The sequence below is a fragment of the Astatotilapia calliptera genome, chromosome 1, assembly GCF_900246225.1.
Source record: "Astatotilapia calliptera chromosome 1, fAstCal1.2, whole genome shotgun sequence".
NCBI classification, from domain to species: Eukaryota; Metazoa; Chordata; class Actinopteri; order Cichliformes; family Cichlidae; genus Astatotilapia; species Astatotilapia calliptera.
In genome coordinates this window covers 17,236,066-17,260,789 of record NC_039302.1, presented here as the reverse complement: position 1 = coordinate 17,260,789, position 24,724 = coordinate 17,236,066, and the positions used below count along the sequence as shown (strand labels likewise).

The following is a 24,724-nucleotide window of genomic DNA, read 5'->3' as shown; positions in this document are numbered from 1 at the left end:
CATGAAAAGGGAGAAAACGACTTACTGTATTGTAACCATAGAATTAAACTCGAGTTAGTATCACCTAACCTTGAAAACTTGTCCTGCTGCTAATTCCTAACCCTCACTTGCTATTGGTTGATCTGTAGCTACTGTTAAATACGGCGGCGAGTGATAGGCTGTTTGTATCAATGTAAACTGTAGGGGTAAACAAAGAGCAGACCACTGTAGGGGGGGGGGCTGAGAAGGTAGAAACACTTGTACTTCACCACAGTGTGTCAGCGCATGTTATTAAACATTTTTGAACCACTTCACAGAAAGCAGAGGCCGCTGCTGTCCCTAGCATCTCCCAGCAGCCTGAGCCCAAGGCTGAGACAATGCCCCCTGCTGTCGACGTTACTGTAAAAACTGTAGGGGCTCTGAGCTCTGAGTCTCCTGCACCTCCCTACAGCCAGTCAAGCCCCATCCCAGAGGCTGGCTCACTTAGAAGGCCCACACCTGAGGTAGCACCTCAGAGCATCTCGCCAGAACCTCTACAGTCTGGACTGGGCAGTTCAGAACCAAAGGTATCCATCTGATCGTCACTGGATGCTCCGTGACCCGGCCCGGCTCGGCTCGGCTCAGCTCGGTCTGACCTGGCTGAACTTCTGTGCTGCTGCTACTGCTGCCTGTCCTATCTTCCTCTTGCTGCCACGCTTCCCTCTCTTTTCTTCTGCCCTGCATGTCTGCTGACCACAGTGCTGCCCAGAAGAGACAGATATGTGTGTGTGTGTGTGGTGTGGGGGTGCAAATGTGTGTGTGCAGATGCTGGTAAACAACAGTGGGCTTGAAGGGTGATGGCTGCGCTGATAGGCCTACGTGTAGAAGAGCAGTGGATATCCTGCAGCTCTGACTGTTGCTTATATTCTTTGCATGGCCACATTGCGTTTGCCTCTGTTAACCAATAGCAGCAGATCTCTTTGGGCTGTGTTTATCAGTGCAGACTGAATGGATTGTTTCTTTGTAAAAGTAGCCATTCATTTTCCTGAAACTTTATTTTCCTCCTGTCCCGCATGTATCTATGAGGACAAAACATTTGGCCATGATAACCTTTAACAGAAACTGTGTTTAGCTGTTGATGGAGAATTAATGGTTACTTCTTAAATGTCAGGGTTTTTAAATGTGCTTCTGTAAAAGGAGTTTGTGCTTCGGTCCTTAAATACTGTTTGTTGTTTTGCGACTGCACCAAGACAGTGGGTGACATTTTTTTCGTTCCCGTTTGTTTACTACAGATCGGCACGTCATGCCTGAAGCAACCAGAAATAATTTTTCTAATTAGTGAAAGGAGTTTTAATTAAGCGTTATACGCGCTTAATTTTGTAATTTTATTTTCATTTTTTTAGTGAAGGTGAGAAAAATGAACCCCATTGTTTTGTTGCGTATTTCAAAAACTTTATTCTTTCTTTATTTAAACTCTGTTAATGTTTCTGTGGTACATTGCAATTTTTTTTTTTAAATTATTTTTTTAAGCTGGAGTATTTGGCTGTGCTGCAATTTCTGTTAAATCTAATATATTATCTGACTAGTAACTCCTCCCTCTCAGTTTCTCTATTTCAGGTCTTTCCCTTCTCGTTTCGTCTTCTGCAATTCATTTTGCAGATTTGTTTTTTCTTTAGTCTGCGTGTGTCCAGTTTTCCATTTCACATAATTCACATCTTTGCAGTATATGTTGGAACCTGTGACGTTGTTAACCTCCTTTTTTTGTTGTGTATTTCTTCGGTAGATGTTTCAGAAGGATCCGTACAGCACAGACAACATAGGCAGAGGTGGTCACGGCATGAAGCCTGTGACGTACAACCCTCAGCAGGGTTATCACCCTGACGAGCAGCCGTACAGAGATTACGACCACCCACCCAGTCGGTATGACATCAGCAGCAGTGGTGTCGGCGCTGGCTACCAGGAACCAAAGTACCGTAACTATGAGAGCTATGACAACAGCGTGCCTCACTATGACCAGCAACCGTGGAACCCCTACAACCAGCCGTTCTCTACTGCCAACACCCAGGCCTACGATCCCCGTCCTCCTTACGGCGAGGGCCCCGACTCTCATTACACCCCTCCACTGCGCTACGACGAGCCGCCACCTCAGCAGGGATTTGACGGACGACCTCGCTACGGCAAACCGACAGTTTCAGCACCTGTCCGTTACGATGATCTTCCGCCTCCTCCTCAGCCGTCTGAATTGCACTATGACCCAAATTCTCACCTGAGCACATACCCCTCAGCTGCCCGCTCACCAGAACCCGCTGCCCAGCGGCCGGCCTATAACCAGGGACCAGCATCGCAGCAGAAAGGCTACAAACCTCAGCAGTACGATCCTGCTCCAGTGAACTTCGAATCTAGCCCCACCCTTCATAAAGTCGAGACTCCCTCACCTTCACCTGCTGATGTTCCAAAAGCTGCACCTGCAAGAGATGAGCAGCAGGAGGAAGATCCAGCCATGCGGCCTCAGTCAGTACTGACGAGGGTCAAAATGTTTGAGAACAAACGCTCTGTGTCCGTGGACCGAGCCAGAGATGTCGGGGATTCATTTGGGAATAAGGTAAACTGGCATGATATGAATTTCCAATTCTTCAAGTTACTTTCAACTTTTAGGAAATTAGCAGCTTAGAAGAAGAAAACATTTGTTTTATCCCTCTGATAAATTTCATTGCTTTTCCTGCTTCAGGCTGCAGATTTGCCCTTGAAAGCTGGTGGAGTAATCCCTAAAGCAAATTCTCTGAGCAACCTGGATCAAGAGAAGACCTTTAGGTAAGCCTATAGTTGCTGTTCAAAATGTCTCAGTTTCATTTTGGCTCTGTATTGTAAACTCCTTTTCATCTGCTTTGCTCTAACTTCTGCCATGTGTTTTACCTTCTGGACTGTGTTGTTACACCAGCAGAGGGCCAGAGCCTCAGAAGCCTCAGTCCAAGGGATCCGATGACATCGTGCGCTCCAACCATTATGACCCTGATGAGGATGAGGACTACTACAGGAAACAGTTGTCTTACTTTGACAGACTGCAGGTTGGCTCCAATAAACCCCAACCACAAGCACAGTCCAGCCACAGCTTCCCCAGGTGATTCTCACTTTCCCTATTATTTCCATATTTTTGTCTTTTTCTTTTCTTTTCCTTAATGTTTTTTATATTTCTATCTAACTTATGCTTTTCATTTTGTGATGTAGGATGGACTCAGTGGAGAAACCAAGTCCACTGGAGAAAAATTATGAACCAGTTCCCCAAGTGACACCAGCTGTGCCACCGGCCATACTGCCCAAGCCCTCACCTGATGGTAAAATTGACAGTAGTCAGGATTTTTATCTCATATAAGATCGCGATCAAAGGGGAAATACACTTGTGTTCTGTACTGTAGAGCTTTTTTTTGGCTGATGTGCGTTGCTCTTCTACAGCCAAGCCTCCTGCTCGAGAGGACACGGTCCAGACCAACTTTCTTCCTCACAAGAGTTTCCCTGAGAAGTCTCCAGTCAATGGCACCAGTGAACAGCCTCCAAAGACGGTCACTAGCACTGGGGGTTTGCCCACATCCACCTACAACCGCTTTGCGCCCAAGCCCTACACCACCTCTGCCAAGCCTTTTTCGCGCAAGTTCGACAGTCCTAAATTCAACCACAACCTCCTGTCCAATGACAAGCCTGAGAGTGCTCCCAAGGTAAACCGATTTTGGCCCGAGGTCTCACAGAGTCAAATATATGATGGTGCAGGGGAGGTTGCAAGCTTTAAAATCAATGTGTGTTTGAATCAAAGTCAAATGGCGCTCTTAATGTAACCTCGGCTGTCAGCCTTCGTGTCACATTAAAATCATGAACAGGGTAATACAGTTTTTTAAAACGTAAAGAAAAGTTTCCAGTGTTTTTTCAAATTTAATGACCAACAGGTTTTTCTGAAATGTTGGTGGCATATGCTAAAATTTCTAAAATGTTTAAATGAATAAAGTGTCCCATTTAAACCTCTTGCATCTGTAACAGAGCTCGAGCCCGGTAAAGCCTCAGGTACCCCCACAGCCCCATAACACAGACCAAGACAGTGGCCTGGACACTTTCACACGCACAACGGACCCCCGATCCAAATACCAGCAGAACAACGTAAACGCCATGCCCAAGGCCATCCCTGTGAGGTAGGAAGCTATGTCTGAGTAAATTTAAAGGTAAAGGTTTATTATTAAATATAACAGTGTGACACTAAAGCCGTTTGTCTCCCAGCCCCAGTGCCCTAGAGGATGATGAAGATGAAGACGAAGGTCACACTGTGGTGGCAACAGCTCGTGGTATCTTCAACTCTAACGGTGGCGTTCTGAGCTCCATCGAGACAGGTGTCAGCATCATTATCCCGCAGGGTGCCATCCCCGACGGCGTGGAGCAAGAGATTTACTTCAAGGTCTGTCGAGACAACAGCATTCTGCCGCCACTCGACAAGGAGAAAGGTAAGATGTTAAAAAAAATGGAGGAAGAAAGAAAACAAAATGTATTTTTGTTTTTGTTTTGGAGGCTTTTTGTTCTTCTGCTGTCCATAAGTGCTGTCCACATGTACCGCCATATATCCATCTTACTGATCAACGCCCTAACAAAAGGAATGATTCTGAGTATCCTCTGAAAGAACAGTCTGTTCTGTCTCTCCTTGATGAGGCTGTTATGAGTCCAGTCCAGTTTTTTTTTTTTTTTTTTTTTTTTTTTTTATTGAATTGAATGGTAGGGTAGTTTCTTTATTGCCCTCCCCATTGACGAAAAAAATGAAGAGGTGAAGCTTTCATTCCTGTGGAGTATGTCACTGCTTTTTGAGTTTAAGAAGATCCCATTCCACCATGTAATGAAGCTTTAGATCAGTCCTTGTAACACAGTAATCCACTGTAACCACACAAATCAATAGATACCTTAGTTTTATGAAATTGTCTCAAGGTCTTAACTCCATTATTTATATGATTCTGGACAGAAATGGATGTAAGCTCTGCAGGTTGACTGGATGGTAGAGGCAGACTTTATATTCTTAGATCAGTGTGACCAGTGATTATGTGGAAATATGTGACAGCGTAGAATGGTTCACGTTTTAGTGATGCACATTCAGAGAATCTGAAACTGCAGCTGCTTTTAGCTTTACAGTGAGACTTCACTCAGCAGGCAGCTGTTTTTAGTGAACCATCTCTAAAAACCCATTGCACGCTACCTGCTCAGCCTCAAACTGCTGGCAGACGGTGACTTAGTGGTGAACATGGAGAAGAATTCAGCAGCTAAGCAGACAGATAATTCCCTCAGGAGCTGGTAGAGAATAATCAGAGCCAAATATTGTAATCAGTTTTGTTTTAAAAGGCAGTGATGCTGGTGCTGTTTCAGTAGCAAATGAAGAAGTTGGAGTAAAATATGTTATTAGAACTAGTATAACATAAAAGCCACAATTTTCTGCCGATGCTACGTGTGAAAAAGGAAGACTGCTGAAAATGTCTACAGCTGGTTCTCCTGCTGTCACAAAGATTTTTATCCCTTTGTTGCAGCCATTATCATCCACGTTGTTAGAGTCTCACCAATTTATTGGCAGGTCGATATTATTGGTGACTATTTTGTCGATCTGTCAGTATTGGCATTTAGTTAAAGTAAAGAAGAGACGGGAGAAACCCCCTTCAACCATGTTATGAGTGCTGATTGTGCACAGTTTGTCCACCAGATGGCACTATGCAGCTTTCCTGTTTGAATCGCCACAAACGCAGCATTCAGCTGATTGGCCAGGATCATTAAAAGATTCTGATCCCTTATTTGATGCTATTGCTTGGGTGTTGCATTGATTGAATGGCTGTTGGGTGGATGAAATACGTAAATGAGCATTTATTAGTTCAGTTTCATCTCAAAACAAAATGATGATTCAATAAATTGTTTTATTATATAGATTGTCATGAAACCCAATCCAAATAATCTCATATGCCTAGAAGCAAAAAGCCAACAAAAGCTTTAGGCTAAAAGGACATTTTATACCTGTGTGGGTTTGTGACAGAATGTTTAACCCCGCTGTGTGTTTGTATTTGCAGGAGAGACTCTGCTCAGCCCTCTGGTGATGTGTGGACCTCACGGCCTAAAGTTCCTGAAGCCTGTGGAGCTACGCTTACCTCACTGTGCGTCAATGACCCCTGATGGTTGGTCTTTTGCTCTAAAATCCTCCGACTCCTCGTCGGGTATGCTGTGCTCTCTCTGTTCTTCTGGGGTCGTTTGGGCTGGCTGTGTGACAAACTGAGGGTTTTGGGGTCACTGTTTTTAATCAGCTTTTACCCCTAGTTTTGATTCTTCTCTTTATCAAACATCCAACTCTCAAAGAGAATCAACCAGATGATGTATGACACGATGTTTGAGAATCAATGTAGGGGGGAAAATCCACCTTATTTCATAATTCTGGCTTCAAGTCTATTCATTTCCTGTATTTTTACTGACTAACCCACAGTCTCTTACACTGTACCACTGGTTTATTCATTTCACATGCTGAAACTTCAGCATTTCCCTCTTGCTTCCTCTCAATCATCTTAACAAGCTCCTCTCATTTTTTCTTTTCCATTTAACATGCATGCACTGGATTCTTGGCTGCACTATAATTGAACTTCATCAGGTGTAATTACTCTGTAATGCATGCTTCTGTGCTCAGATTCATATTTTTCACATAGCCGCCCAATCCCGACCTGAAGAACAAACAGCTTTCACAGATCTTCTGGAAACTGGGACGCTGTCATAAACGATAACTTATGTCATTATCCTGCATAAAAATTAAAAAAACACAGACATGTTGCTATGATGTCAGGCTGTAGCTTTCTAAATTTAGCTCTCATTTTTCAAAGTGTTCCTATTTGAAGGCAGCTTTCAGGTGGTGAGAAATTGAATTTTCATGCTAAGAACTCTTCCAGACTTACTGGAAGAGTTCAGCACTCTTATCAGTTTATAGCTAGTGTCACTCTGCTACATAGCTCCAATAAATTTAGCTACAATTACAAGTTAAACATACGCAGACTGCAGAATTAGAGGGCCTGCAGTGTGACGCAGGACTTAGTTTAGTTCAAATGTGTCGCTGCAGGTCCTTATCTTTTCATATTTGAGTTGTATAAAGCAGGATATACACTACAGTGTCAAAGTACAAGTAAAACCACAAAGGAGATTATTTCTGAATGCTAAATTCTATATTTGTACTGTACTGTAGACAAAACAAACCTCCTCAAACTGGTTTTCATTTAATCTATAACGTAACTGAGCAAACCAAGAAAGACCCAGAATTCGAACCCGGGTTAAACATCTGTATACAAAGAAAAATGAGAGCTGAACACATATGAGGGAAGCAGCTAAATTAGCCTTTTCTTCAAACTGTCCTTCCCATATCCCATCTTCAAAAACAGTGGTCATTTTGGCAGTGGTCAGGATTAGCTGTTAATTAGCCTCATTTTAAGGATGAGACATGGAAGGCTGAATGAGATGTCAGCTCACTCTGTTGTCCTGCTGAATTGTGGGCGGATTATCGGGCTGCGTCGTAATCCTCTTATTGTAAAGCAAGGCCACTCTCCGGCCTCCTCCTGTACCCTTCTGTGGTTTTCTTCGCACTTTGCTTTGTGCTTCTCTCCTTTTTTCTTTTTCATTTTTTTCACCCGTTTGCAAGTCTCTGCTTCTTGTTGCGCCCTTTATCTCTGCTGTGTTTAAATACTTACGTTACAGCCAGTGTGATGCAGTTTTGCTCTGTAGAAGAATTTGTTTGTTGTTTCTAATAAAAAGCAGAAGTTTGGCACCGTAGTATATTTGAAGGGTTGATCCCATCAGTGACCAGAGAGTGAGATGAAGCTACGATGCTGTACTTTGATAAGCGACTGTTTTGTTTGTAGTTCTTGCTCATTACAAACAAAACGGGGACCTCCTTTCACACATTTTAGGATACACCTGTAATGTATTTGTTAATATATGTTTATTAAGGATACAGTGAGGGTGAAATGAGTGATTAACAGAAACTTAATTGACTGTTTTGACAGGGATTCTTTTGTCATCTGTAAGTAAAATGTCAGATTTCTGCTCTCAGGTGTCACTTTCGGTTGATATTTTCTATTCTATGCAATTTAAAGCAGATTTTTTTTAACTGCTTTATCATACATATGCCGCCACAAAATAGTTTCTGACAAATGGATATGAGATTTGTGACTTCCACATTGGAAGAAAGTTGGCAGCTATTCTTGTAAGGTCACATACTGGCATCAAAGGAAGGAGGCGAAAGCCCGGAACTCATAACTCAAATGCAGTTTTTTATTTGAAGTTTTAAAGGTCGGCATTTTGGCTCTCTGCCTTCCGTAGGATAAAATTTAATGTATTGCAATTATCATGAACATCAAGAATTACTTGCAGACAGACTTTATTAGTGTCTAAGCTACAGGCGCTCTGTGAAGCGCGTGTGAAAGAACATGGCGATGACTGAAGGACAGAATTGAAAGCTTGTTTTGTGCTTATGTCGAGCACATAAGCAGTCAGCTCGAGTGCAGAGCCGACAAGTGGCCAATGAGTTCATCGAAATGAACGTTTTTGTGTTCTGTTTGGACTAAAAAGGAAAGATAAATGTTGGTGAGGCGCGTTAACAGCTCTCAGAAAAAAGGCAAACAGGTGTCGACTCTGCACATATAAGCTCTACACCTGCGCCTCAGTCGGTGCTGTTAATCAGAGCACTTTACACACAGCCGCTTGAACTATAGCTCGCACGTCTGTGACAGTGAGCGGCCATGTAAGTGCTGGTCTGACCACTGGGAATTAGTTGCATCGTGCTATACCTTCAGAGCCACAGCCTGCCCACAGTAAACAAACTTTCAATTAAGGCTTTCATCTGAGTTATAAGTGGTGCTTTTAATTTACCTGAGCAGAAGACGTGGTTATCTTCGCTTTAATCTCTTCCCTGGCGCCGAGTCTTTAGATTAAGCCCTCCCCTTCTTCTATACAAAATATCTGTTTTTACTCATTTCTGCTTCTTTTGGATGTAAGAACATCCCTATGGAGATTAATGTGCAGTTTGACACTAGAAAGCTGTTTTCACATCATCCTGGAAAGCTTCACGGTGCTCACCTGACATCTCATTTCTACTGTGTGACATGACAGCTAAACGTGGCACAAAAAGTACGGAAATTTGCGTTTGATCGATTGTTTCTTTGTTGTAACGATGCTTCTTGGCATTGAATTTTATACCGTTGGAAAGCCTGTTTATTTTCTCTTGATTAGTGCCACATTTGAAAGAAAAATGTGGGTTGAGCAGCAGAGTTGAGTGTCTGCGTTGCCAGATCTTCTCTGCCAATGCCAAACAGCTTATTCTGTGACCAACACAACCACAACTTGGTGACCAGCATGAGGAGGAGGAGCCAAGCTGTCATGGCTATTTAAGGTTCTTCCACATGCTGCCGAGGTCCCTGTTTGTTAATTGACAACATGTCTTGTTTCTTCAGAATACAGTAAACGACAACACTGCACCACTCAACTCTGCTGCTCAACCAACAAAAGCATTTTCCTTATAAACGAGTCAACATTTAAGGGGAAATAAAACAGCTTTCCAATGGTGTAAGAGTTTAACGCCAAGAAGCATCGTTACAACAAAGAAATTATCAACCAAACAAATGTTCCTACTTTTTTGGGCTAAGTTTAGTTCAGCCAGCAGCAAGTCCACGTATGCACCAGGGGATGGAGAGAGATGTCCACCAGTTAGTATTTTCATGTCAGACACAGACTGTCTGACACAGATCTAAAGTGGAGCGTTTCTCTTTTAAGAAGAAGCTTTTAAAGTATGGCTGTATCAGTGAAGAGGCTGCACACACACTGTGACATGCACTGTGGTCAGTCCTGTATTGATGGACCTCTGCTGAGCTCGCTCTGCCTCCTTTGATTCCTCTTGGCACAGATACGCATGTTTATAATTGCAATTACACTCAGACCTCACAGTGACCAAGGTTTAATTTGCAGTCAACAAGAGGCTGGGGACATTCAATAAAAACACCAAAGAGGTTTTACTAGTCTCTCGCGCTCCTCCGCCTCGGATACGGGCTTTAAACATTCACATAACGTGGCTCACAAACCATGAATATCATTAACTTGTGCAGGCAGGGCTCTTTTAAAATGAAAGCCCGAGTTCACGACTTTTAAAGAGAGGTTTGGGTGTGAATTTTTACATTAAAAAAAAAGCAGCTAATATCAACCCCCCATCTGTCTGTCCTCAGGTGATCCAAAAAGCTGGCAGAACAAGTCTCTCACCGGAGACCCCAACTACCTGGTGGGAGCCAACTGTGTCTCTGTGCTCATTGACCACTTTTAAAGAAGAGACAGCAGGTGTGATGTTACCGAATGTGGAAGAATGGCGGATGAAATGAAGACGATGGGCACGCACGCAAACACACACGTATACCACTACACACACACTGACAGACGCACTCCAAGCAAACAAAACACACGGGATAATAGAGCATGAAGAAGACCCAGACAGTGCTGGACGAAGGAGAGACACCAATGATCGCTACGAGCTGTTCTTTAAACTCAATTTCAAAGTTTTGATGTAAAATGATGCATGACCCACGTCACTGACGATTGACACTTATATATAAAGCAATGTTTAATGTAATTTTTCTTTTTTTTTTTTTACAAAAGTACAGATGGATGTATGGCTTTTGAGGCAGCATACATGCTTGAAAAAATCTGTGTCAGTGTATTTATGCTATATATGCCTACAGTATATATATATATATTTACTTCAAATTGGACTCAAATTCGATTGCCAGTCGACATCTTGTTGTTTTTCAGTGCAGGGGACTGAATTATTTGTTTGTTTTTCCCCCCTTCCACATTGAAGGAATCTTACTGAAGGTTTGATACAGTTGGTTTAAGGAGGTGGCAAGACATGAACCCAAGAAGCAGCAGCACATTTTTAGAGACGTTCTTCCTACACTTCTCACTCTGTTCTTCCTTTTCTTACCTTTTGTAACTTCCTCTCTTACTGAGCACCACCTCTCTCCTTCCAGCCTGAGGGAGATCTATGCATGTTCTTTACTCAGGTCCAGTAGCCTCCTCGGTTCCTTCCTCACATCTACTTAATATCTTTCCTTTCTCTGTGCACTCTTTGCACTCACACAAATAAGCAGTGATGCCTTATCTGCAGATTATTCACTTTTCATTAAGAAAAAAAAAAAAACTAAGTTATGATAAATTATGGTATAATGTCATTTGTTTTGCCATTTTTTGTGAACCCTCTGTATAAATAAACTTGGGTTTAGCACACGCAGAAACGGTTGATAAAAGATAACAAAGGTATGCTCTTCTTTTATCTGCTATGCATTGCTTAAAAACAAAAAACCATCTGAGAAGAGGTGGCTGTAAATAAAGCTAGCATATTGCCTTGTTTCTCTTTTGTTGTAAATGAACTTTTTGTATGTCTTTCTTTTTTGTATAAAACTTAGAGAAAACATGTTTTAAAAAAGCAGAAGGAAGTGAAAGTGGTTATCTTTGTATTATGGGCATACCTTCAAGCCTTTGAATTGTAACCTAACAATAATACATCACACCTTTTCTACCGATATGTTGCCACTGCTATTTTACGGTCTCAAAAAGGTCGTCTTTTTTTTAATTTTATTTCTATTTTTATTACTTTGTCCACGTAGGGTTAAGGAAAGTCTTTGTGGCTCAGATGCATTTAAAACATCTTCATTTGGAAGGGTGTGCTCTCAAAGTGTCCCTCTCACTGATTTCTGATACTGGATGCTATATTGTGTGCCCTTAAATGTATTTTTGTACTAATAGACAATATATTACGTATGGCACACCAGTACTGTTTTACTTTTAGATATAACACGGCTTTATTGGATATTAGCTCTTCACTTGTGGCTGACTTTTTTTTTTTCTCCTCTGCAACACAATTTTAAGTATACCACTGTATTAATAAATAAAATCATTTTTAAATTAAAGAGTGGATAAGGATTTAGTTCTTTTTTTTAACCTACAGGGTTTTGTATTTCCGCCGCTGCTTTCTGAGTGGAAATGGGCTCCCTCCGAAAGGTGCCTGGCCTCTCCCTTAGAGATGGGGGAAGGAGTTCAGCCATCCAGGAGGGGCTCAGAGTAGAGCCGCTGCTCCTCCACATCGAAAGGAGCCAGTTGAGGTGGTTCGGGCATCTGATAAGGACACCTCCTGGGTGAGGGGTTCTGGGCATGTCCCACCGGGAGGAGGCCCCGGGGCAGACCCAGGACATGCTGCAGAGATTATATCTCTAGACTGGCCTGGGAATGCCTTGGTGCTCCCCCAGACAAGCTGGAGGAGGTTGCTTGGGAGAGCTGGGCTTCTCTGCTTAGGTCTGCTGCCCCCAGATAAGCGGAAGAAGATGGATGGATGGGTATTGTATTTATATATAATATGCAGTATAGTGCAAAAGGTTTTAAGAAACCGCCCATTTCTATATTCTTTTCAGATAATTGGTCATAACAATGACCTCGAACACACTGCTAATGCAGTAAAAGCATACCTGGATATAAAAACACAAGGTCCATAAGACCCACTGCAACAAGTTTTATGGAAAATTGAATCCAAATTGGAAATTTGTGGTTAGAATTATGGTCAACATATACAGAGGAGGTCAGGAGAGAAGTGCAACACTCAATGTCTACATTGGATTTGTCAGAGGTCAGATTTTGGCCCACCATGCAATTCCATCGGAAAAGTGTCTGATTGATGACAACGATACCAAACACTCTGCCAGTGCAGTGAAAGACAGAAAAACGACACCATGACACTGTCAGTCATGGATTGGCCTCCCCAGAGCGGGACCTCAGCATTATTGAAGCAGTGTGAGATCATTTTAACAGGAAACAGAACAAAACACTGCCAACATCCAAAGAAGAGTTTTGAGTGTCCTTCATGAAGCCTGACGAACTATTCCTGAAGACTACTTAAAGAAATTAAAAGAAAGCTGCCTGACAGAGTTCAGACTGTGTTGAGGACATCTTTCAAATAACCAGTTTAATAAACTGTAGCTTTGTTTGAACTATCCACATGAATGCTTGGCTATATTTTATTTCAGCAGCTGATACATAAAATATGATTTCATCGTTTTATCATGGACTTACAGTCATGAATGGATTATAAAATATATTTACACTATTTAAAGGTTTCAGGGTTAATAAAAAATAAATGTAGCACTTAGTAATCAGAAAGCAGTAAGCAGCATCTATGACACTAAAAAGGAAAAAAACAGATTAGAGTATATTGTGATTTAAATAAAAAACAAAAATCACCGCTGCTCACCGCTTGGTGGCGCTGGTGAGCTGTGAATGGGTCTTTTCCGCAGGACGGAGCTAATCTTTCAGCTGTGGAAGTAACGTTTATTATTATTATTTTTCCATGTATTGACGCGCCTTTAATGGTTTTTGCTTGGTTTCTTTGAAATATCTTTCATAAAATGCGTGAAGAAAACCACGCAGCACCTGAAAAACCGGTTTAATACAACATCTGCAGAGATGGAGCCTTGCAGGATGCAGGTTGTTATCAATCCCTATGAACCGTGAGGTCCCAGCACAAGTTGAGAAATCTTGTTTGGATATGTTAGTGATCACAATTAATATGTATTCGTATCGGACTTTGTTTTGCATGGCAAACTCAGACCTGTGACATATTTTACTGATGATAATTGGAAGGTCTAACTCCTCGGAGCTCCCCTGTAGTGAAGCTTTACTTGCGTGATGAAGGACAGGACAAAGTCAATGTTAGATGCCCCGATGGAGCTGCTGGAGCTAAGGTTAATCCGCACTCACTTTAAGCCATGAAATCCAGACACACGTGGACTTAAAATGTCAGTTTCTTTCATTTATTTTAATGAACCAATTACACATCAGGAGGGGTAACAAATAACGGGCAGATTTTCTTTATTATTACTAATATTTTTAGTCTTTATTGTTTCCTGATAGCGCAGGAGTCCTCCTCCCCTCCTTCACCATCAAGAGTAAAACACACTCCGTGTAGCCCGCCGCCATGTACACGCACAGAGTGGCACATCTCCAATACGCAGTGTGCATCTCCTGTCCTGGCTGTTAGATTTGCTGTCGTCTGTGAAAAGCACGGCTGGTGCCTCTCACACCGAAGAAGAGAAAAGCCGCTCGCTCAGACCTGAGAGGGGGGTGTTCAAACACTTAAAGACCCAGAAAAAAAAAGAAACCCATCAACGTGGGCTCAAACGTTTAGGCGTTTTAGTGCGTTTAGGAGGAGTGTGTGTGTGTGTGTGTGTGTGTGTGTGTGTGTGTGTGTGTGTGTGTGTGTGTGTGTGTGTGTGTGTGTGTTTTTGTCCACGCGCGTCTTTATCCAGGCTTCAGCCCTCGCTTTTGAGTTGTTGGAGAGCCTGCAGAGGCGAGCATGACAGCCTGACAATGGTGCAAGGCTGGCTGACAGCACGATGAAGCGTTTGGGGCTTTTTTCCTCTCTTTGCGTCTTGACTTTTCAGGAATGGGCTCTTGTTGGAGCAGTCAGCGAGGAACTCCGGAGGTTTATTGTCCGTGTTTCGACTTGAAGACGTCCAGAACATCTGTGCGTATTTTGGTAAACATCCGGTGGCTCGTCCAGCCCGCTCTTTGCTCACCTTTCTCCTCCCATCAGCCGCAGAGCATCTCTAATTGGAGGGACTCCGAGCATCTTAAGTGATGGAGAAAATCTTCCACATCGGACTCTGACTTCGACTCACGCCGTTTGCCAGATCACTGCGGGCCAAATACGCGAGGCTTCTGTTTCTGATCGGATGTTGTTACCTTTATTTGCTACACCTGCATTTGTGTAACCCGGTTCGGTCGCATCGTTTCGTCACAATGCCGGTGAACGCGCTGCCCCGCGGCGGCAGCAGTGGCTTAGGCGGCCCGGGGTCTCTGAGCCCGGCGTCGCTGTCCCGCAGTCTGTCCCGGCTGAGGGAGTACCGTACCCGGACGAGGATCATGCTGGCTCTGGGAGTCTCTCAAATGGTCCTCGGGAGTCTCATCCTGGCTGTGAGCTTCGCGGCTCTGGCTCTCACCACATCACCCAGAGTCCGGCACTCCTGTCCGTTCTGGGCAGGCTTCTCAGTGAGTAAAACACTCGCACAATACACGCATTAGGAATCAGTCTGGATCTGAATTATCTTCAGGTGTTGCAGTCTAATTGGAGACGAACATCATCGGCTTTATTTTATTTTCCAAAGCATTTGGAGGAAATTGGCTATTTGGGGAACACTAAGTTGATTTTTTTGTAACATAAGGATTTTAGAGGGCTCTAGCTGGTTTGTCTCAAGGAGAGAGCTAAATCACTTGGCCATGACAGAAAGAAATTAGCTTCTAAATGAATTTTTGGAGGACAGAGCCAATCTTATGCAATTAGCTTTGAGGATACAGAGCCTCTGTGGTAACCAGTGATACCACACACACACACATAGAAAGATGAGGATATTTTAAAGCCTTCAGCACAGTAAGATACAGTAAGATACTTTGGGATAATCTTTTTTTTTCTTTCTGTGTGAAATTTTCATGCTGTTTTCTGTAAATATTCATGAACAAACACTTCCTTGTTTTTGTTTTTTTTTATCCTACCAGAGACCTCGAGCAGGGCTTGCTCCATTAATTATAGAGGCGGTGGGACACAGTACAAGGGTGAGGGGAGGTGTGCAGCATGAGGGCCATCTGCCTGTGTGTGTGTGTGTGTTTGAGAAATAGCATGCGTCAGAGCCTGTGTGTGGGAGTGTATGGGGAATAGTAAGCAACCGCAGGGATCAGAGTTCAAAGGTCAGCGCACTTTCTTGATCAGTGCCTTGGGCAACTTTTCTGCAGAACGTGTTACAGGTCTACCAGCCTGTTGTGGTGCACGTTGAAAATCTGAAACCTGCATCTTTTGTGCCTTGATTCAGCTGTGCATAAGTTTTCCAGCCCACGTGCCTCAAGTTTGCAGAAAAAAAACCAGTCCTTAAAATTTAATATAATGAAATAAATCATGAAAATGAGTCTAAGCAAAAGCAGATGAGAAACAAGTATTTCCGTCTTCAGGAAAACCACAAAACCTGCCTAGTAACCGATGGCTCCAAACTCGAGCATGTTCTCAAGAGTGCTTCACTGTTTGTCTTTTACACGAAAGTAGGTTTGCAATTAACATCAGTGAAAGCTGTAACATAATCTCAGGGGGAAATGAAATAAACGAATCACACAGAAGAAAGATTTTGCCTTTCTAATCCTAAGATATCCTTGTAAAATGTCCCAGTTAGCTACCTTGTGGCTTGAAATCAATCCTCTGTCAGGTCATTTCAGAGGAAGGATGGTGTGTAACGTTTGGAGAAAATGCTTTGGTTGAGAAAGGTGCTGGAAACAAATAGCTCACCAGCAGAAAGAGACCATCGGACACTGTGGCGCCAAAACCGGAGATAATGCGGTTGAGTTGAGCTGCCTATCTGGAGACAAATGATGGCAGTGATTTGCCCACAGGCAATGAGACACTGAAAGTCACTCTTTGAAATATCGAGAGCTATAAAATGCTCCGAATGACTAAAACATTTCCACAAGGCTTTTTTCTTTTCTTCTTTTTGGTCATGATAAATGTTGCAAAAAAGAAAGCAGTTTTTCAGCACACTGATGCCTCGCATCAAATTGGTCTTAAAGGAACATGTTGCAGTTATTTCAGCTTCAAAATCATTTTGATGTTTCAGTGATGTGTAATTTGTCACCTGATGCCTTTAACACCTGTTCCTGTGCTCAGTATCTTGGGTCAAGTGGGTATGATCTCCCAGAAGCGTGTAACACGTTAAGCCACAATGCCACACACTATGAACTATTAGTCCTCAGCTGGCTATAAGTTTTCATTGTTTCTTTGTTCTCTCTTGCTGGTTTGTCATAAATGAGACTCTGTTGTGTACATGTGCAGAGCAGCCTGTGTGTGGCTTTTTGCTAGAAGTACTTTTGATAAACTAAAGCTTTCTCTCATTTGTTTTTATGATAGCTTTTATATCAGATGTTTGGTTAAATTACATTTTACACCAGTCATTTCTGTGCAATATCCTATATTCCTCTACCTTGTGAGTCAACGTGGTTTCTTGGCTTCTGATGGAGCCTTCGCCACTTCCAGAGTGAAAACAGGTGCAGCAAAGCATCACTTTGTGCATAATAGGACTTGAAATGTCAAATTATAATATCAGCAAGAAAAATGAGCGAGTTCAATTTAAAGAAACTACATTTGCATTTTGCAAGGAGATGATGAATCTGCAGCGTCTTGATCGGGTAGAACAAGAAGCTTTTTGCAGCTCTGTTCTGTCAATTGACTCAATAATAAGATGTATTTGTACACAAAAGCCCACCATGTATAGTTTTAAAGACTTTGTAGAGCGAATCTGATTTTTGATACAGAACGTGTCTGTCTCCATCACTCGATGTGAGTGAATGTTGTTTTTGAGCAGCTAGCAGTCCTCATGGTGTGAAGACAAATATGTATCCCGGTCAAAGCGACTACACGAGCCTCGCCTGCTGCTGACACACGTCCCGGACGCCGGGGGTAAAATGATAACGCTGTGCTTCTTAACGGCAAGGTAATTTACTTAGTATTGAACCTTGAAGCCACTGAGCTAATGATGAAGGTGGCAACAAATAGTCAGCCTATGTACTTATATGTGTGTGTGTGTGTGTGCGTGTGTTTGTACTCTGGGAGTGTCTGCGTGCAGTAACTGTGGGACATCATTACAGATCTCTGTGTGATGACTTGTGTTGTGCGATCTCATCACGGTTGCATCGAGAAGAAAAGGCACAATCCTACACAGGCCAATCAGTGCTCTGCTGAGGCCGCTCCTCCTCTTCCCACACACACACACACACACACACACACACACACACACACACACACACACACACACACACACTTGTTTTCATATCTTAGTGATGACATCTCATTGACATAATGCTTTCCCTGCCTGCTTACCCTAACCATCAAAAATGAATGCCTAACACTTAGCCTAAATCTAACCATAACCTAATTGTAACTCTGACACTAAAACCACATTTTGAGTCTCAAAAGTGCCTTCAAACTCATGGAGACAGGCATTTTGTTCCCATAAGTGACTGTTGGTCCCCACAAGTATAATAGCATGCCAATTTTCTGTCCTCACAAAGATGTCTAAAGATGAAGACGCACACACAGAAACATTAACACGCTTATCCCACCTCAATGTTTTGCATACCTCCCTCAGACCCTCCTGATTTTCCGCACTCTGGAAAAAATATTCTTTTTGCAGCTTTGATGTTCAGAGTTTACACACACGCACACGCGCGCACACACGCACGCACACGCACGCACGCACGCACGCACACACACACACACACACACACACACACACACACTTGCCTGGTCTACAAAGATAAATCCTTCGAATATCTTGCACTTTCTCACAGCCAACCACAGCCCAACCAAAAAGAGGACTCTCGGCCGCAGCGTCGAGCACCGCAGGCTCTGCGCGAGGCCAGAAATCCCAGCGCGTTTACCTGTTGGCTGCGACTCACACCACCCTGCCAGGTTTGGTTAATGAATGAGACGACATGGCCGAGCGAGCCAGAGAGCGAGCCGCAGCTGTCAGCAGCTGAGATGCAGAACAAATTCCCGTCCATCTCGCATCTCCTCGAGTTAAACCTGGAACTTATCCAAGCACCCGGACACATAATACACAAACACAAACTGCTTGTCTCTTTTTTTTTTTTCAAGAAGAAAGGCAGTTACGTGAATATTGAAATCCATCACGGCGAGTTATTGCAGGCATCGTTTACAAATTCAGACTCTCTCGGTCTGAATATTCCTTCTCCTCATCTCTTGAGCTCTGGAAACGGATTTTACTCCTTTTATTTTCCCCTCCCCCGCTTTCCTGGTTGTGTTAAAGGAGAGGGATGTTGCTTCTGTGTACAGCTAGAGCCTTTTTAAAAGTAACAGTCCAACATACCAGATCTACAGACTGGGCCTTAACAAAGGCAGCTTTAAATGGTATTCTTGGTGTTTGTTGTGCGGCAGCTCTTTCTGCTGCATTTTCAGCACCGACCGTCAGCAAATTCTGCGCTAATCTGCTCAAGTGTGTTAATGTGTGGCACTGTTTGTTGAGTGTTCTTGTTGTGTTGCAGGCACTTTCTTTCTTTGTACGTGTGGAAAGAGAAAGCCCATGTTGAATGAAATATGGCAACACAAAAGTTGTCCTGTCTTTCTTTCTCTTTGGTTCTCTGAGGTGTGTTTGATATCCCCGTGTTGGTGTTGTTCCCAGATTATCTGTATGTTGGTCCAGGTCTAACATTGCAAGTGACCAATCACATTTTTATGATGCCATAGTTTTGGGACGTGGATAAAAACCTGAGGAAACGATCCAACAAAAGAGGGCGATTAGAGTTGGGTTTGGGGATTAGGATGTAATTATGGTTAGGGTTATGGGGCTGTTGTTAAAGTTATACCTATAGCTTTGGGGTTAGGGTTAGTGTTTGGCGTGTAGTGTGATGGTATTTCTGCATCTCAAAACTATTACATGACAACAATGAGATTTGCCACCTGAAATTTTGAATCTGGACCAGCTTTAGTTGTGGTGGTCCAGAAACAACACCAACACAGGTTTGTGTGTTCTCTAACTTGTATTGCATAGAGGATAGTTCCTTGTCCTGTGAAATATCCCTAAGCTTAATAAAGTATGGTGGCAAACAGTCAAATAAACAGGAGAGTATGTCTGTGAGTTATTTTTTATTCTTTCGGCATTTAGCTCAAAGCATAACTGTGTCTAAGTACACCTACTATACATCTGTAGTATAGCTGTAGGCTCCAATTAGTATTCACTTGAGACTCAAGCAGTGAGTCAGTCCCAGTAGATTCCCATATTAAAATACCCAGTTTTAACTGGTAGGTGGGTGGTAGCATCAAGCGGCATCCTCCAGTGGCTACTTGAAGCTGGCTCTAAAAGTGGGTCAGTTGAAGTTTTGCAGACACATGACCACTAACCATTTGAGGTTAACTTATTCACCATTTTGGATGTGTGACAATCCCAATGACAATGTAGGATCAAATGAATGAGGTCCCAATCACACATGCCTAGAAACTGGTCTGCAACCATCTTACAACCATTATTTGCAAAGGAAAAATAAGTTCATGAGAGGTTTCTGGAAGTTGATAGCATTCGCTGGGAAACTTAAGAGCTACACGCCGGCTTACAGACTAATCAGAAGCTGTGATGTGTGCCACAAACTGGAAATGGATAAGGTTCATTTTCAAGGCAATGTTGTAGACAACTTGTTTCATAAGTCAAAACTTCTGCATTTCCAGTGTGTGTGGCATTTGTTTCAAGTTTTTCTACTGCTGGTGTAGTAGAGAGCAAGTATTTGCAAAAAAATATGAAAAACTACTGACAACCGTGCCAGCAACCAGAGCAGAGGAGGTTTTTGGTCCAGCACCTTCTTTGCAACTGATTCATCCAGAGGCAGCCAGTCATCTACGGAAAACCACTGTCAACCAGCTGGGGAATCTAAATTTTTTTCCCTAGCAACCAGTGGTTGCATCGTGTTAAATATGGCAGAAAACTCTGGAGAAATATGTGTGTGGCAACATGTGATAAACCAGTCATCATAGATACCAATGTTCATTAAATGGCAAATGTTTGGAGCGTAGTACACAAAACCACAGATGGTTTCACCCTTTCATAACAGCTATAGTGGGATTGATAGGCTTAGGGCCTGCCATGATTGACAGGTGTGCCGACACAGGGAGCTGTTGCAGATAGCTTGTTTGCCCAGGTTCACTTCGACTAATTGGAGTCAATGAGCTGAACCCTGTCCAGCCTGTTTGTGCTGTCTGGAGCATTTTGAATGGAGTGATCTGACTAATAGTGTGGCTCAGTTTGTGCTACACACCATCCAGGAAGTGAAGTACTTCTGTTACTGAGCACATATGCTACTTAAGCTAGCAAACTTGCTAACCAAGCTCGCTAGCCTTAGCTTATAAATTCAGCCGGCACTTCAACCTCTCATCTGGATGTAGTACTTTGTTCTTCCAAAAAAACAAAAGACGTGGATAATACATAAACTCTACTGTGAAATGCTCAAAAGCTGTGACAGGAGCTTCAGAGCATGGGTTTCATTAGCCAAGGACCTCTTGTAGCTTCTTTGGTCTATATAGCACATCTGTCTGAGCACTTCCATGGCCAAAATGCTTTCACTTCATCGAAAAGAGACATCTTCAATGCAGAGTATGATTCAAATATACTTTAATTTGGAAACAGACAGACTAGTGTATATATATAATAGAGTACTTCTATACCTTTACTTGGAAATAATATTATTTGAATGGTTTTTGATCGAGACATATTTAATCATAATCGGCTGTAGCTGTCTATGGTTTGTTTCTTATGAAGGAGACCAGTGGGTTCTAGTAGTAAATGAAGGCAAATGTGCAAAAATTGTTTTGATTTCTTCACTTATTTCTTTTCTTTTTCTTTTTTTTACTACACACAAGTGTGAATCAACATCAATTAAGTGGCGTTTTAAGCTTAAGCAGTATCCTGGCAACAGGTTTCATGACACAAACACACGTGCACAAACACAAACACAGGTCTGTAGTATTGTTGCTGTGGAAATCGTGATGATTTTGACAAAAAGCCTTTCTGTCTGATGCAAACTCATGGCTGTTGTCAGGAATACTGATGACATATTTAATAATGCTTTGCTTTTGGCTCATGACTCATATCATGAAAGCAGACAGAGAAGAGAAGTATAAATGTTACACTCAGTAAGCCTTTCTCTGCCTTTAAAGTGAATATCAGTACTTTCACCTCAGTGTCAAGTGAGTCTGGTGCGTTTCTAAGGTTTCTTTGTGCGTGTGTTTAGAAAAGGGTTTGCATGAGTCATAGTTTCAGGTCCAATAAAACTCCAAAATATATAAATCGGCACGTGAATAGCTCACACTTACATGAGTGATTGGTCTTTAGAATTTGTGAATGGGCGTGTAACTACAGTCAGGCGTTTTTCAGCAAAGTAACTTACGTCCTATTGGTGCTACTCTTTGCACTTTGCCTTTCATCAGAGTAACTTCCTTCTTGTTTGAATCTGTGTTTTGGGTGCTACTAAATATGAATATAAAATGGAATATTTTTGTTCAGCACTATAAAGAGAAGATTTGTTTTCTGTTATTTAGTTGCTTTTTTGTGCATCAACTGCTTCCCCAATCAAGTTTTGTGTCACGATACACAATGATGCCTGATTCACATTCCCTGGATTCATCAGCGTACAGGGAGATATTAATGCGTCACTTCACTCAGTGTAGTAAAACACATTTTCCCACTTTAAAAATAAAAAATAAAATGTACATATTTGAAATACTCATCTCTAGCAGTTTTATTTGCGATGGTTTGAACTCAGATGTTTTTGGAGCGTCTCCAGGAATTGTGTAAATGGAGTAAAAGAGGACTGTGATCCTGCAATTTTCAGTGCCGCAAATGCAATAGTCACAGAAAAAGAGGACACAACCGCAGGGCACCAAACACAAGCAAAATCTCAGACTGCAGTCATAAACAGGCAGTTGGACAGGAGAAGCCAAGGATAGCAGGTAAGCGGCATAAAACGGATGAAAACTCAACACTAGGATGATGATCGGAAACCAGAAAGTAGGAAATAAGAAGAAATTACAGGAAAACATTATTCCTGGGAGTTCAAAGACAGTCTGATAAGAGGAAAGTAAACAACAGGTGGTATACGTAGCAGAATGACTGATTGGATAATTAGCAGCAGCTGGTGTATAAAACTGGAGGGACCCTGAACAAAGACCAGAAGTAAAACTACCTGAAATGTGAGGAGCTGAGCGATTTCAAAGTAAAACTGGAACTAGTAAAACACAACCTCCAAACTTTAAAAAATGAATTACATTCTGGATGAAATGACTCTTAAAAGGATCACAGGTTGTAGAGCAGGTTTACAGATAATTTGCCTAAACCCACTCAAAGTCTTTTTTTCTCTTTCTCTGATACTTAGGGCTGTGATCAGAAGTTTTCGTAATTTGGGGTTTTTAAGATTTCTTTGTGTAATTTTGAATGATTTTACAGGAGAGGTGGGAATCACCAGACACCCCAGGATACGATATTATTGTGGTTTTTAAAATTTTGTGTTGAGTGCCGAATATTTGTGCTAATTTATCACCTTTTTCAACTGCAAATTATGTCCTCAAAGTTAAACTGTCAATATCTGTTTTATCTAATAAGATAAAGGTATCTCACTTCAGCAAGCATGCCGGCACTGTTGCTAAAACCTGCGATAAATGTTGTCATAAGACAGAGTCAGTCTGCTATCAGTCTGCAATTTAATGGGGTCAAGTTGGCAATTACATGCAATCTGTTTCTAATAAGACAGCAATTAACTGTGACAAATTGTTGAAAATCACATATCAGTTGCTGTCTGCATAGACAGAAGTCACATTTAACTATTACATTTGTGCTCAGCAGCCTTCCTATTCCATAAAAATCTAACCAGAATACAAACAGCCAGTTGGGTTGAGACCCCTCGAGTTGTGATCATTGACAAAGACTCATTCAGAATGATGGCAACATGTTGGAAATCTGTCTGCATGTATAAATTAGACAGAAATGATCCAAAAAATCTCTGAGAGCTGCCATTTAGTCGCCAAAAGTTGCAGCTGGTTGCAGACTTATAAAAATTAGATGCAATCTCTAGGCAACCGATTAAAAAACAACAACATTTATTTGATTTTAGATAAAAGGAAATTCCTTTGCTAGCTTTGCTCATGTGACTGATCCATTAGCTTGCTCTGATTTAGGAGGTAACGTTGTCAAGCTAAATTTGTCCAGTGTTGGACGGTTTTTCAGAAATACTATGCTTGATCACTCCCCCCCCCCCTATTGTACAGCACTGTACAGTGATTTAAATGACTAAAAAACAAGAACTGAGTCCTTTTATTTTTATTTTAGATTTCATTTTGGATTTTTTCCAATACGTAGTCAAAAGTATCCATACCGGCTCAAATATATACAGACAATCACACAATCAGTGTATGCATTGTATAATAGTGCGTTGAGTTGACCATAAAGCTCTGTTTTGCTGTTCTCATGCAGCCATTAGTTCCAGCCTGTCGACAGACAACGTGGCTACTCATGCACACGTTTGATTGATTGAATTGTATTTTCAATCGCAATTTCATCTTCCAGCAACTGGGAAATCAAATTCATTAAGATTTTAAAATAAATGTCTCAATGTTTTATTCATTGCTTTTTTTTAAAAAAAAAAAAAGATACTGTGATCTCAGTATTTTTTATTTTTTTATATATTATTTGCAGGGTCTGAGTTGCTCCTAGCTCCTCAGCCACTCCACTCATCGTGTCAGCTCAGATTAAATGGAGGCTGTGGTCAGCACACATGCTCTGACTCAGACCAGACCACTCGTGGCTGATCCGCCTCGTCTTAAATCTCATATTGATCAGCTAACAAGATGGGCCCTGATCAATCATATGATTTGTGCTTACTTTCATTTTCACTCTGGCCGTCGGTGGTTTTCTAACATCTCTGCGGTGATCTCACTCGCGTGTTTAATGCATGCGTGTGGTGTGATGATGTCATGTAGTTTTACAGTCCATCCCGAGGTGTTGCTGAACCGCTGTAATTCACTTTCCTTCCAGACTTTTCCATATTAAGTAAGTAGGCACTCAGCCTCGTGCTACTTATTACTCTGAGGACCCTCCAGTGCCTTCTCCCCCCTACT

The 24,724-nt window shown here is 42.1% G+C and overlaps 2 protein-coding genes across 15 annotated transcripts in view; both read left to right on the top strand.

The window, feature by feature from the left end:
- Positions 1-11,395, top strand: part of tjp1a (tight junction protein 1a) — a 102,006-nt gene extending 90,611 nt beyond the window's left edge. For 6 of the 13 annotated variants that reach the window (XM_026166809.1, XM_026166821.1, XM_026166846.1 and 3 more), the window contains 10 exons: positions 297-545; positions 1,742-2,560; positions 2,687-2,769; positions 2,897-3,076; positions 3,184-3,290; positions 3,409-3,668; positions 3,985-4,133; positions 4,219-4,439; positions 6,030-6,173; positions 10,206-11,395. In XM_026166809.1, the coding sequence (XP_026022594.1) occupies positions 297-545; positions 1,742-2,560; positions 2,687-2,769; positions 2,897-3,076; positions 3,184-3,290; positions 3,409-3,668; positions 3,985-4,133; positions 4,219-4,439; positions 6,030-6,173; positions 10,206-10,300 (2,307 nt within the window). In that variant the 3' untranslated portion in view covers positions 10,301-11,395. The remainder of the gene's footprint in view (positions 1-296; positions 546-1,741; positions 2,561-2,686; positions 2,770-2,896; positions 3,077-3,183; positions 3,291-3,408; positions 3,669-3,984; positions 4,134-4,218; positions 4,440-6,029; positions 6,174-10,205) is intronic. The other 7 variants (XM_026166890.1, XM_026166815.1, XM_026166907.1 and 4 more) reach the window with 5 other exon arrangements.
- Positions 11,396-13,713: 2,318 nt separating this feature from the next.
- fam189a1 (family with sequence similarity 189 member A1) overlaps positions 13,714-24,724 on the top strand; it is a 122,439-nt gene continuing 111,428 nt past the window's right edge. The window contains exon 1 of one of the 2 annotated variants that reach the window (XM_026166783.1): positions 13,714-15,066. In XM_026166783.1, the coding sequence (XP_026022568.1) occupies positions 14,818-15,066 (249 nt within the window). In that variant the 5' untranslated portion in view covers positions 13,714-14,817. The remainder of the gene's footprint in view (positions 15,067-24,724) is intronic. The other variant, XM_026166792.1, reaches the window with a different exon arrangement.